Source organism: Dendropsophus ebraccatus, chromosome 14, assembly GCF_027789765.1.
Source record: "Dendropsophus ebraccatus isolate aDenEbr1 chromosome 14, aDenEbr1.pat, whole genome shotgun sequence".
Lineage (NCBI taxonomy): Eukaryota > Metazoa > Chordata > Amphibia > Anura > Hylidae > Dendropsophus > Dendropsophus ebraccatus.
In genome coordinates, this window is record NC_091467.1 from 11,445,779 (window position 1) to 11,459,846 (window position 14,068).

Consider the following 14,068-nt stretch of genomic DNA (forward strand, 5'->3'; position numbering starts at 1 on the left):
CCATCTATGGGGGATAATAAAGGGGGGCATCTATGGGGGATAATACAGGGGGGGTGGCATCTATGGGGGATAATAAAGGGGGGGGCATCTGTGGGGGATAATACAGGGGGCCATCTATGGGGGATAATAAAGGGGGGCATCTATGGGGGATAATACAGGGGGGTGGCATCTATGGGGGATTTACAGGGGGGGGCATCTATGGGGATATATACGGGGGGGGGCATCTATGGGGGATAATACAGGGGGCCATCTATGGGGGATAATAAAGGGGGGCATCTATGGGGGATAATACAGGGGGGTGGCATCTTTGGGGGATAATACAGAGGGGGTGGCATCTATGGGGGATAATACAGGGGGCCATCTATGGGGGATAATACAGGGGGGGGTGGCATCTATGGTGGATAATACAAAGGGGGGGGGTGGCATCTATGGTGGATAATACAGGGGGGTGGCATCTATGGGGGATAATACAGGGGGGCATCTATGGGGGATAATACAGGGGGGGCATCTATGGGGGATAAAACAGGGGGCCATCTATGGGGGATAATACAGGGGGGTGGCATCTATGGGGGATATACAGGGGGGGGCATCTATGGGGGATAAAACAGGGGGCCATCTATTGGGGATAATAAAGGGGGGCATCTATGGGGGATAATACAGGGGGGTGGCATCTATGTAGGATAATACAGGGCGGGGCATCTATGGGGGATATAAAGGGGGCATCTATGGGGGATATACAGGGGGGCATCTATGGGGGATAATACAGGGGGGCATCTATGGGGGATAATACAGGGGGGCATCTATGGGGGATAATACAGGGGGGCATCTATGGGGGATAATACAGGGGGGCATCTATGGGGTATAATACAGGGGGCCATCTATGGGGTATAATACAGGGGGCCATCTATGGGGGATAATACAGGGGGCCGTCTATGGGGGATAATACAGGGGGGGGGGGTGGCATCTATGGGGGATAATACAGGGGGGGCATCTATGGGCGATAATACAGGGGGGCATCTATGGGGGATATTACAAGGGGCCATCTATAGGGGGATTATACAGTGGGCCATCTCTAGGGAGACAACATAAGGGGCATCTATAGGGGGACAACATGAGGGGAATCTTTAAGGGGGGGACCATCTATGAGGGGGATGGAAAGCACAGGGCGGTCATTTATAAGGGGCTAACACGGGGGCATCTGTAAGGGGGAATACACAGAGGGGCATATACTATAAGGGGCTCACATAGTGTTAGGGCTACCAACTAAATGAGGGAGTAAAGGGGCCAATACAGATGTGCAGTGTGTATAGAGATGAGGATGGTGCCAGTATAAGGAGCCTAATATGTTTGTCTGGCAGATTCTGTGGATTCGTGGCTCGGAGAAGTTCTCATAATGGCCCAGGAAGGATGGAGAAGAAAATGAAAACAACTCTGATCAGAGAAGACATTCCCTGTGAGTCACCTGATGTAACTGCACTGTAATGTATTTGGTGTACAGAACCTGTGTAGAGCTGAGTGTGTTGATGGCGTAGTGGTCGGTCGATCGATCGAGGGATCAAGGGATCAAAAGTTTGCTATGGGGCCCAGCCATTTCTAGTTACGCCCCTGCAGTCAGCGGTTGAAACGGGACCCTATTAAGGTCCCCTCTCTAACCAGGAAGCTGTCGGGGACCCAGGGGACTGGAGTGGCGGTATTTAGCATCAGCGCATGTGCCGGCGGAGAGGTGAAAGAATATTATTTCTTTCAGCCTACTGGCAATTTTACAAAAAATTGCTCTGCCTGGAGTTGCCCTTCTAAAGGTTACTCCCTTCTCACTAAGTAAATATTTTTTAAAATACGTTCATTTAGCAAACCTTTCCTGATATGCTGCCCTTTCCCTCCCCTTGTTGACAGCTCCTTGTCTAGGTTACCGACCACCACTCTCCTCTAAAAGCAGTGGTCAGACTCAGATGTATAGATATACGCCCAGATTTATAAAAGGGTGTAAACTAGACCCTGATGTAAACTGTCCATAGTAACCAATCACAGCCCACAATCCATTGATAAACCTGGGCCATAGTGTATATATAAAGCCAGATGGGAATTACCCCTTTAATTTGGCTATGTTGGGTGTTAGTTCTATTAGATGGGTTCCCTGATTAATCAATTTGATCAGTATTCAGCTTAGATGAACATTCAGGAGAACGGCTAGACACTAAGATGACGGAAAGCCTAAGGGCCCTATTCCACCGGATGATTATCGTTCGCATAATCGCTAACGATTAACTATCTCAAACGACCGCTATTGCGAAAGACCTGATAACGTTCACTCATTTCCATGGAACGATAATCGTTACTTATGATCGTATTTGCAATCGTTTTTTCTTCGCTATTTCTTCGCTATTTCGTTCGTATCTACTACAAACGACCGAACGACGTCTTATTGAATGCAAACGATTTGCGAACGTTTTGCGAATGAGCAACGATAAAAATAGGTCCAGGTCTTATAAAGCGATCAACGATTTCTCATTCGGTCAATAATCGTTAACTGCATTTCAACCGAACGATTATCGTTTAGATTCGAACGATTTAACGATAATCTGAACGATAATCGTCCGGTGGAATAGGGCCCTAAGTCTAAGGGACCTGACTCTGAATGACACCGAGCAGCTTGCAATGTATTCTAAGGGCCCTAGTACACGGGACGATTATTGTTCAAATTTAAACGATAATCGTTTTGTGTAATTGCAGGCAACGATCGAAAAATCGTTCCTATGTTGTTGATCTACATCTGAACCTAAAATTATCGTTCACTAATCGTTCGCTGTAATTCTACATTCGTTCGCTCAAGTCCCGCATTTTTTTACTAATCGTTCAGTGTAATTGTTCATTGTTCATAGTAACGATCTCAATATTAATCGTAGTAACGATTGTAACTACCGACCATCGTTCTGTGTAATATGGTGAACGACTTTAGGTTAACGATAAACAATCTCATTTGTGATCGTTTATCGTTAGTCGTTAAAAATCGTTTCATGTAATAGGACCCTAATACATAAGCATAGTTATATTGGCAGCCTCAGGTGCTCACGTCTCTACATTTATCCAGCGTGCTCGTCCTTTGGTGGGAATTACTTAAGATGTTGGTTTTAATAAATTCCACCATAGTCTTCTAGAGACTAGAGATGAGCGCGCCTGGAGCCGCTCGAATCCGATCACACAGATACAACCTATGGCCTATGACTGTATCCATGTTCTCCAGGACTCCCTAGGGCTGCATCCAACTTCTTTAGCCAGGGGTAATCAAATGCTGAACGATCGGACTCGGCTCGCCACAGTCTAGACGTTATTCGCCCATGTGTCGTCTTATTATCTTATCAGACACATATGGACTATGGACATTTAATGCATTACAGTCTTATGGGGCAGTCACATGTTCCATAATTACGGCCCAAGGGAGCGAAATTCAGAACTCCCGGTATCATTATTCATTATGATACCGGGAGTTCTAAAACTGTTTACATCAGGTGTGGGGAACCTTCGGCCCTCCAGCTGATGCAAAACTACAACTCCTATCATGCCTGGACAGCCGAAGGCTGTCCAGGCATGATAGGAATTGTAGTTTTGCCACACTTGGAGGGCCGAAGGTTCCCCACCCCTGGTTTACATCCTTATGCTACAGTATTCACGCTCTGATTTAAACAGTTTTGGACCTCCCGGCATCATAATGAGTAATGATGCTGTTAATTCCGAACTCCATTGAATGTGAATGCTCCCTTATGCTACATAAAAATTTACCATTACTAATATATTAGAATAAACTATAATCCGCTCAGATAGGACACTCACTTGTTTTTGCTCTTCCCCCAGGCTGTCCCACATTGAAGCAACAATTTTGGATACGTCTCCAAAAGTAGCATTGGGGTTCTGTCCTTTGATGGCCGCTTGTGTATCCCTAAAAAATAGGGCGTAGGCCGACACAGGCTTCTGGGGCTCGTTTGGATCCTTCTTCTTCTTTTTCTTCTGGTTTTTGGGCTTTTTACCAAGGTCGGCAGAAGGTCGTTTCTCACCAGCAACCTGCAAATGGACAACCTAGGTTAAAGGGATTCTGTACACGTCACAAAATGTCGTGGCTTGTTGGTTGTTGAGGAGTTGAAGGGGATTTTACATACATGGTAAGCGCAGGGGGTTTCATGTTTCTATTTTCGGATTTTTTAAAATTTTTATAATATATATATATATATATATATATATATATATATATATATAATAGGGGTTACCATCTTGCCTGAGCAGTTTTTAACAGAATTTTGAGATATGTTTAACAGCAAGCCCCATGGGCATAACTTATTTCCCATTAAAACGATTAGGAAAGGTGTCTGGGCATGCTGTGTGATCTGGGCAGAGTTCCAAAGAGAAGGGGGAGGCTGAGCTGTGAACATAATCTTTTGTCTTCTCTATCTATAACTCTTGCCTTTTACTGCCGTACAGATCACTTTCCTGCAGTCTTAGTATGAGGTTTAGTGGCCAGAATGAAAACTGCAAGCTTTCAGAATTATTTTATAATACATATAGTTAAAGGAAATGTTAAAAAAAAAAACGGTGTGATCCCATAACCTAAAAGAGGGCTGTCTTGGATAAACAACCCATTTTACTATAAGGCCAAATACTAATGGGCAGTTTAGAAAATACAACTAGAAAATTTGTAAATGTGCAAAAATTTACAAAATTGTTTGTCGTTGCAAAATATTACACAGATTCATATTCCTGTTTAATCTGATTATTGCATTTTTATACATAATTTGTAAGTAATCTAGAGATGCTTACCTTATAGTGGGAGTCTGTGTCTTCCTCCTGGGTGGAGCTAGAAGGTGAGGGCGTGGCTGATTTACTGCCAGGTGGAGAAGGTGACCCATGAGTAACCCCACTCCTCATTCCCATTTGGGAGATAAGCTGTGATTGGCTGAGCGCGCTCATGTGACTGGGGAGCATTCCAGATCGGTTTATCAAGGAGACTTGATGGTTGGGATCATAAGAGGATCCTTCAGAGTGGACCAGCTCCTGTATCTAAAAGGAAAAATAAAGAATATGAGTAATGAGTAATCCCCAATTCTAGTTGAAGCCCTTTGATGGGGAGAAAAAAATATTTGTAAATCAACTGGTCTCAGAAAGTTATACAGATATGTATATTACTTCTATTTAAAAATCTCCAGTCTACCAGTACTTATCAGCTGCTGTATGTCCTGCAGGAAGTGGTGCTCTCTGCTGCTACCTCTGTCCATGTCAGGAACTGTCCAGAGCAGGAGAGGTTTTCTATGGGGATTTGCTGTTGCTCTTGACAGTTCCTGACATGGACAGAGGTGGCAGCAGAGAGCACTGTGTCAGACTGGAAAGAATACACCACTTCCTGCAGGATATACAGCAGCTGATAAGTACTGGAAGACTTGAAATTTTGAATAGAAGAAAATCTATATAACTAATCGATTTGAACGAAGTTTCCCATCCTGTCCTTGGCCCTAGATATACAGCATAGAGTGGTAATACAACCGTGTGCATGGAACTAAAAACGCTGAGACCCCCGATGACCAAGCTAAAGAAAGAATATAATTGTATGAATCTAGCTTCAGCCTACAAGATGGCAGTCTCCAGTGAGAGTTAGTATTATGGCGGTATCAAGTTATTAGGAAAAAATAACCCCTTGCCCTGAAGCCTTTATTAGAGGCTGATCTATGTATCTCAGGTTCAGGGTAGATGCCATTCCCTGACATCATCCATCTCTCCCTCTTCACATACGTCTTGCATTGCTTTGTGGAATCATGTCTTTAATTATCAATTAACAAGTCATTAGCGGCTGATTGAGCCGCAGAGTGATGTGAAGTGAGAGACTGGTACACAATCCGGCTGATTAGTGTCATAGCCGGGGGATGGGCCCGGGACGTTATTAAAGAGCAGCATGGTGGAGGAAACGTTACGCCGTCTTCTATAGACACAAGCAGATCACATAGGATGGAAGAGAACACTTGTCTGCTTATAGAATAGTCTGAAACATCAACAGAATGTTCTAGATTTTCACTGCCATAAAACCCCAGCACCCAAAATCGATTGTGGTCATGTAGTTACATGGTTTGTGAGGCTGAAAAAAGATATAAGTCCATCCAGTTCAGCCTATTACCCTGTAGTGTTGGTCAAGAGGGGACAAACATCCCATGAAGTAGAAGCCAATTTTCCTTACTTTAACCCCTTAAATTTTTTTTTTGCAGAAATCAATAGTACAGGCGATTTTAAGAAACTTTATAATTGGGTTTATTAGCTGAAAAATGTATTTTTATAATAAAAAAAGCAGTTTGAAGCTCTCCCCCCTGTCTTCATGGTTGTCTATGGAGAGGGAAGGGGTGGAGGGAGATGAGGCACCAAAACAGGACAACAAAGAGTCAATTTACAGCTACATCACCGGCTATCTCCTCTGAAGTCAGCACTGACCTCTCTGACCTCTGAATACCAGCTTTCACAGGGTCCCGCTGTGTAATCCTTTGTTCTCTGCTCTCTGCTGGTGACTAATCTCCCCCCTCCCCTCTCCATAGATTAGACAGGGCTCGACTGATGTAAAAGAGTCGAGATTTCCTGATAATGAGCAGTAAATAAGAGAGAGGAGGGAGGGTGGGCTGGGGAAAGGCTTTTTGAATGCAGATAATGGCATATTTGCCTAATAAACCCAATTACAAAGTTTCTTAACACCTGTACTACTGATTTCTGCAAAAAAAACAAAACAAAATAAAAAAACACGACAGTGACACTTTAACCCAGGAATCTGACCGGGAAAGGCAATGCCCCCTTGTGGCGGATCAGGGTGAAAACTGTCAGACTGTTTGGACTTATTCTATACTGACCAACGCCAAACCTCACGTCTCTGCTGACCAACATAACAGCTGCATTCTCTCCTATATGCAAAGCTTCTTGAGGTTAATACTTTCATACAACTAGGAGGCACATGGAGGCATATTATGACCTATCCTGTATTAGAGATCCATACAGGCCATGGACCCGACACCTCCTATAGCTGCGATGCACCTGCATCTCTGGATAGACACCTTTATGACTGCAGAGCTACGTATGGCTAATATTCAGTGCATAACAACATAATGGGGGAGATTTATCAAACATGGTGTAAAGTGAAACTGGCTCAGTTGCCCCTAGCAACCAATCAGATTCCACCTTTCATTCCTCACAGACTCTTTGGAAAATGAAAGGTGGAATCTGGTTGGTTGCTAGGGGCAACTGAGCCAGTCTCACTTTACACCATGTTGGATAAATCTCCCCCATAGGCTGCACTTTAGCATAGCCTGAAGCAGCAAGGTTGTGGCTTTTGTTCTTTCTGAGCTTCTGCTATTCTTACATTGGTCACAATACTTTATGGTCACATGATATTTAGAAAAACCATCTGAAACCGGAGGCGGTGTGTAAATGTGCACAGGGGTGGATTACTCTTTCAAGAACAAAGTTCAAAGTGAGCAGTCTTCTTTTAAGTGTTATTTGAACCCAAACGCTCTGAGTTTGATTCCCGCCCTGGGGAGTCCTGGAAAACATAGGCCATAAGCCTGGAAGCACTAGGGCGGCATCCAACTTCTGTAGCCACAGGAAATCAAATAACAAAGACACTATTCTTACATTTCTGTGCTCCCCTGTCATCTTCAAGTCCCATCCGACCTCCACTTCTGAGACAGAATCGTCTTGGCAGTGACAACCTGCTCAGCCAATCACTGGCCGCGGTGCTGTCCTGTCTCAGTCAGTGATTGGCTGAGCAGGCTGATACCCTCTAGAGGAGTCCATCTCGGAAGTGGAGGTGGGATCGTTCAGCTGGGATCCGCAAATGACGTCAGAGGACACCGGGGGAGTGCGCCCTTTAAGCCCTTAGTGACACCAATATGTCTTTTATTATGGGAAAGGGATAGCCTGGCACTGGTGTCCCATGCAGGACATCGCTAAAGCTGGGCACCCCATTGGCAGCCAGATGATGCAGCTGCGATGGTTGTGTGTCTAACCAAGGTTTCCTGGGAAGTTCTGTATGTGTGCCCCCTGGGTCATGCATAGGGCAGGGCTGCATAGGTCGGCTTTATGCTGCCAGATATGCTCAATATTACAGTAGTAGTGAAATATAGGGGCAACTAAAGGATTGCATGTCCAAATGGCTTTAAAGGGGTACTCCAGAGAATTTCTTTCTTTTTAAATCAAATGGTGTCAGAAAGTTATACAGATTTGAATTCTACTTAAAAATATCCAGTACTTATGAGCTGCTGTATGTCCTGCAGGAAGGGATGTATTCTTTCCAGTCTGACACAGTGCTCTCTGCTGCCACCTCTGTCCATGTCAGGAACTGTCCAGAGCAGGAGAGGTTTTCTATGGGGATTTGCTTCTTCTCTGGACAGTTCCTGACATGGACAGAGGTGGCAGCAGAGAGTACTGTGTCAGACTGGAAAGAATACACCACTTCCTGCAGGACACACAGCAGCTTATAAGGACCGGAAGACTTAAATAGAAGTGATTTACAAATGTGTATAACTTTCTGACATCAGCTGATTTAAAAACAATTATTTTTCCCTGGAGTTCCCCTTTAATAAAAAGTAAAATGTTTTGTAAAGTATGATTAGACCACATAAGAGAATCACTTCATTGTCAAAGGACGCTTATGTTCCTGCAGCCATACCCACATTTTACAACAGCCAAGTACTTTTCTATAGTAACAACCCTCCTGCAACTTTGATTGGACGTCCAAGCTTTAGATAAAGCCAAAGCTCTCACCCACCCGCCTGGGCAATTATTATGGTGAACGATTCTAATTTTTCTTGGAGATTAAGAATGACAATATTTTTTTTCGATATTACTTGATCCTTAAAAAATACGTAAATGACAGATAGGAAGCCCCTTTAAAATTGATTATCTGCAATTTACAATCTAATTAGATGGCGGCACTAATGCTTTCTGCTATGAGCGGCTTCTAAGTAACATTGGCTGAGAGAATCTCCCTCCACCAGCGGCCGGTGTAATAGAGATTTCTTGCCTGTACGCCGGAGCTGTCTGTGTGTGCGGAGTAATGTCTGCTTACACACAGGTGCCCAGCTGCTATTGTTAAACCAGCAAGCATTTAATTGAAACAAATGACCATAATAATGGTACATTATCTCTGCAGGCTGGAAGCCATAACGGTTTTAATTATTGAGTTAAGAGTCAAACTAATTTATCCGTTAAAATAACAGAAGCGCCTTTGCTCGCTCCGATCAGCTTATTAGAAGTGGGAATATCAGGGGAACAGCGGGACAAGACCGCAAGACAAACAGGGACTTGTTCTTCCATTCATGAGATGCATGATGATTTCCAGGCCGGAGAGCGATGGTGTTCGCTGAGTGTTAGGCAGATTCCTGACATCAAGGACTGATAGACAATATAGGACAACGGGGTTTAGTATACAGTATAAGGCTGTATTTACACTACGTATATATCCGTAAGACTTTGGCCGTTGTTGCCGATTGCAACAACGTCCGTAATTAATATGAAAATATATGTGACGTTGCCGCCTATGGAATCCGGGCCGGAGTGTATACACATAGTACATAAATACATACACATAGTATACGCTCCCTAGCGGCGCCGTAGAAAACCCCGTCAGTGCACACTATGGAGCGAGCGGCTCCGGTCCATAGTGTGCAGTGGGGAGTTCTGATGCGGGTGCGCACGGATGCGCCTGCATCAGAACTCAGTGGCGCTAATGATCACTTGGACGGTACTGCAGGATGATCTTTTCTGAGACCGGCCGTTCCGTGACCCAGCCGGGTCAAGGAACGGCTGGTCTCATACCACGTGTGAACATAGCCTAATAAGGGAAGCACAGTCCTAATGAATCTGGGAGGATTGCCTTTAAAGGGGGGGGTTAAAAGGGTAATAAAATAATAGTTAAAGGGGTACTCCAAAGGATAAATCCATTTTCAAATCAACTGGTGTCAGAAAGTTATATAGATTTGTAAATAACTTTTAATAGATTTGTAAATAACTATTTAAAAACCTCAAGTCTTCCCATACTTATCAGCTGCTGTTTGTCCTGAAGGAAGTGGTGTATTCTTTCCAGTCTGACGCAGTGCTCTCTGCTGCCACCTCTGTCCATGTCAGGAACTGTCCAGAGCAGCAGCAAATCCTCATAGAAAACAGTACCCCTTAAATGAGGTTCCCCCTTACCCCTGTGTCTTCTTGCCGAACTGTTCTGGTTCGGGCAATGTTCTCCGAACCCGAATGCTCCACATTTGACTCCCTGCAGCAGCAGAAGTTGGATGCTGTCCTATGGCCTACGGCTGTTTTCCAGGACTCATCCAGGCTGCAACCAACTTCTGCAGCCGCAGGGAGTCAAATGCGGAGCGTTAGGGTTCATAGAACGTTGCGAACCCGAAACGGTTCAGCATCTCATCTCAACACTATTCTGGGCTTCACCATCCTGGTCGCTCAGTGAGACTGTCATGGCTAAGGTCTGCCCATAGCTCTAAGAAAACCTAGATACAAATACTCCAGCTATCTAGGGACTGGCAAGGTGCCAGACTGTCAGACCGTGTTATTGAATGTTTTGCAGATTACTTACCAGGTTGTCACTGATCATCTGCAATGCATCATCAGCCCTTACAAACATGGTTTATGTGACGGCCCCATCCACAGTGCAACCTTCAAAGAATCCAGATAACTTCTTGATTATTTGGAATTTTTGAAATTTTTTATAAAAACTGTCCCCCTTTTTAATGATAACAAATGGAGCGGATTGGCTGGGGTGGGCCGGATCAGCGCTATGGGGGTGGGCAGTGCTCCTAATGGTCTCACCTCACCATGGAGCAAAAGACTAACTGCACCAGAGAAGGAAGGTAAGAGACACGTCCTGTGCAGTAGATTCTTCTAACCTGCTTATAGTACCCCTTTAAGAGTTTCAGGTTAATGCATGGATCCATATCAGAGTCCCACATTGAGAACATCAGCCTCCATTCTTCAGTACTCCTGCCATTTATGTCAGGCAGAGTTGCTTAGTCAGCCCTTCTAATCTAGCACTAAGAGGGTTGATGGGTTGTGCTGACACCATTTGACCACTAGGCTTATTACGGTGTGAGGAAAAGCCCACTTTCATTGAAGTCGCTCCTGTCTTGCCAAGAACAATCTGTATTCTCCCCGGGAATATTCCAGCCTAATTGCCTGACGCGGTAACCGCTGCATATTTGGCAGCTTTTCAGACACACGCAGAGTGATATTTTAATTACCCTATTAATATATACACACTGTTTTGTACAGTCAACCTCTCCAATGGCGTCAGACGAACGCGTTACTTAATGAACTGACTCATTAGAAAAGAAGTTTCGGATTCTTTTTACCGGCTTCTTCGATATCGCTTCTGCCAAAACTCCTCCTGAAACAGTTGTTCCCCGCTCCTAGATAATGAGCCTTCATGTTTATTTAGCAGCTGCAAGACGATATCCCAACCTCAATTCTCAGCCTTCCCGCTGTGTGTATCCATTTATCTTAGGTCGGATTGGAAGGGTAGAATGCAGCATACTTCTGTGAGAGTCAGTGGAAACCTTTGTAAGACTATCTCTGGCCGTGGACAGTAAGGTCATTAGGATCGGCCAGGGGTGACACAGTGCTCTCTGCTGCCACCTCGGTCCATGTCAGGAACTGCCCAGAGCAGGAGAGGTTTTCTATGGGGATTTTCTGCTGCTCTGGACAGCTCCTGACATGGACAGAGGTGGCAGCAGAGAGCACTGTGTCAGACTGGAAAGAATACACCACTTCCTGCAGGACATACAGCAGCTGATAAGTACTGGAAGACTGGAGATTGTTTAATAGAAGTAATTTACAAATCCATTTAACTCTGACACCAGTTGATTTGAACTTTTTGTAAAATTTTAAAATTTTTGTATCATGAGCTTTTTTGTTGACGACCTTTGTTCATCTCTAAAGCTGTTGGTCTTCTGTTTCAGGGACACAACATTGCAAAGTCCTGAGCCCCCCCCCCCCCCACTGACCAGGAAGTGATGACTTTCCTAGCAATATGCCACAAATTAGTATAGTAGGAAAACCTCTTTACTACCATTATACCAGTGGCCTAGCTACCATGGAGGCAGACCACGCAACTGCTATGGGGCCTGTGTGACTAGAGCATGGCCTGTCTCCATGGTATGGTGCTCAGAGCGGCTCTCACTCAGCAATCACTTCAGAGTGTCCTGAGGGAGCCACTTTAAGTGCAGTTCGGGAGGGGGGCAGTTGTTGTGATGTGAGAGCCTTAGAGCACAGTCCAGGTGTGTGTGGGGGGGTGTCTCTCACATACACCCACTAAGATTCATGGGGCCCATGCTGTTTTATTGCTATGAGACCCCATGAATCCTGGTTTTTGAAAAATATATGACTCCTCCTTTTAGTATGTCTCCACACACAGGGACACTTACATGTTATCAGTATAAAAATAATGAAGATCATATTAGGAGTTGAGTGCATTTTCGAGCATGCTAGAGTCCAATCGTTCAGCATTTGAATACCGGTGGCTGAAGAAGTTGGATGCGGCCCTAGAGAGTCTGGGAAAACATGGATACAGCCCATGTTTACCCAGACTCCCTAGGGCTGCATCCAACTTCTTCAGCCACCGGTAATCAAATGCTGAATAGTTGGTCTTGAGCATGCTCCAGTTGTGCTCATCTCTAGTGTGGACCCATAACACAATGCTCACAGCTTGCCATTGACCCACACTGGTAATGTTCTTTTGGAGATGGTCAGCATTTTGGAGACATTATGCTTAGAAGAGCTGTTTCTCCTCTCAATGGCACCATACGGAAGCAAATAAGATGAACCCTCAGGGTTATTTGGGTCACATTGTAGCCAATTCTATTATTTGTTTATAGGAATAGCAGCAAAGAGGGGGTAACAAACAGCTCAGATTATGGATAGGGGGAATAAAATCCTTGGAGGACAGCTCCCCCATGCAGGAGATAGAGATATTAGCATAAAAAAAGCAGAGGAGAATCATATAGGCAATGTACAAGTATAGAGAGAAAATAGAGCTCACGCAGCAAAGGCTGTAGAAGGGAAACTAAGCAAAATTGGAAGAAATAGAGAAAATATACTATGAAATACAAAGCAAGGATATAAAAAAATGTATTATAATTATGTTTATACAGATAAATGTCACCTTGAACTGAGGAATTTCAAGACTAATCTAATGTGTATAGTGGCCCCATGGAAGGATGGAAGGATTTGGCAAATACCTGATCCTTTTGTTTTTAAAGGGGTTATCCAGCGCTACAAAAACATGGCCACTTTCTTCCAGAGACAGCACCTCTCTTGTCTCCAGCTTGGGTGGGGTTTTGCTGCTCAATTCCATTGAAGTGAATGGAGATTAATTGCAAACTGCACCTGTACTGGAGACAAGAGTCGTGTTGTCTCTGAAAGAAAGTGGCCATGTTTTTGTAGCACTGGAAACCCCCTTTAAGGAGCTGATCTGTGACCAGAAGAGTCTGGCATTGGCTTTCTTGCCTTTCCCCATTGAGAACACTGGTCTGGGCCAAGCGGACATGAGAGTGAGGGTTCAGGACAGATAGGTGTTGGCTCATTCGGCTTGATCGAGCACCCCGATGCTCCCTCAACAATAGCAATAAGGCCATTCATAGACTTTAAAAAAATCCTACATACATGACTACAGTTATATTTCAATGTTACTTTTTCATTCGGAAAACACAGAAAATCCCCCCCAAAAAAAATAAATAAATAAATAAATAAAATAAAATTAAAAATATTTATCATATGATATCTTTGTCTTAATCTTATTTCCTCCCTTCTGAAGCCGGTTAATCTTATGATTTCCTATTTACTTTTTTTAATCACGAGTTTACAGCTGATAATCATTTTATTAATCCCCTTATAAATAATATATGCCGCTTTATTTGCTCATGAGTTCTTAGGAACATTAGAAGAACTGACAGCGTTTTGCATGGCAATAAAGCCTTCATTGCTTCCATGCTAAATTATGCAATTAACTTTGTACCTCCTTGCTTGTGTTTTATTATTTGCTTTCTTTGTAAGT

The 14,068-nt window shown here is 44.1% G+C and overlaps 1 protein-coding gene and 1 long non-coding RNA gene across 5 annotated transcripts in view; both read right to left on the reverse strand.

The window, feature by feature from the left end:
* The window catches only part of LOC138772247 (uncharacterized), a 334,081-nt gene that overhangs the window by 130,661 nt on the left and 189,352 nt on the right, over nucleotides 1-14,068 (reverse strand). The window lies entirely within an intron of this gene.
* Nucleotides 1-14,068, reverse strand: part of TOX2 (TOX high mobility group box family member 2) — a 99,819-nt gene that overhangs the window by 8,038 nt on the left and 77,713 nt on the right. For all 4 annotated transcript variants that reach the window (XM_069951798.1, XM_069951801.1, XM_069951799.1 and 1 more), the window contains 2 exons: nucleotides 4,807-5,046; nucleotides 3,829-4,056 (listed from right to left, as the gene is read on the reverse strand). In XM_069951798.1, coding sequence (XP_069807899.1) covers nucleotides 3,829-4,056; nucleotides 4,807-5,046 — 468 coding nt within the window. The remainder of the gene's footprint in view (nucleotides 1-3,828; nucleotides 4,057-4,806; nucleotides 5,047-14,068) is intronic.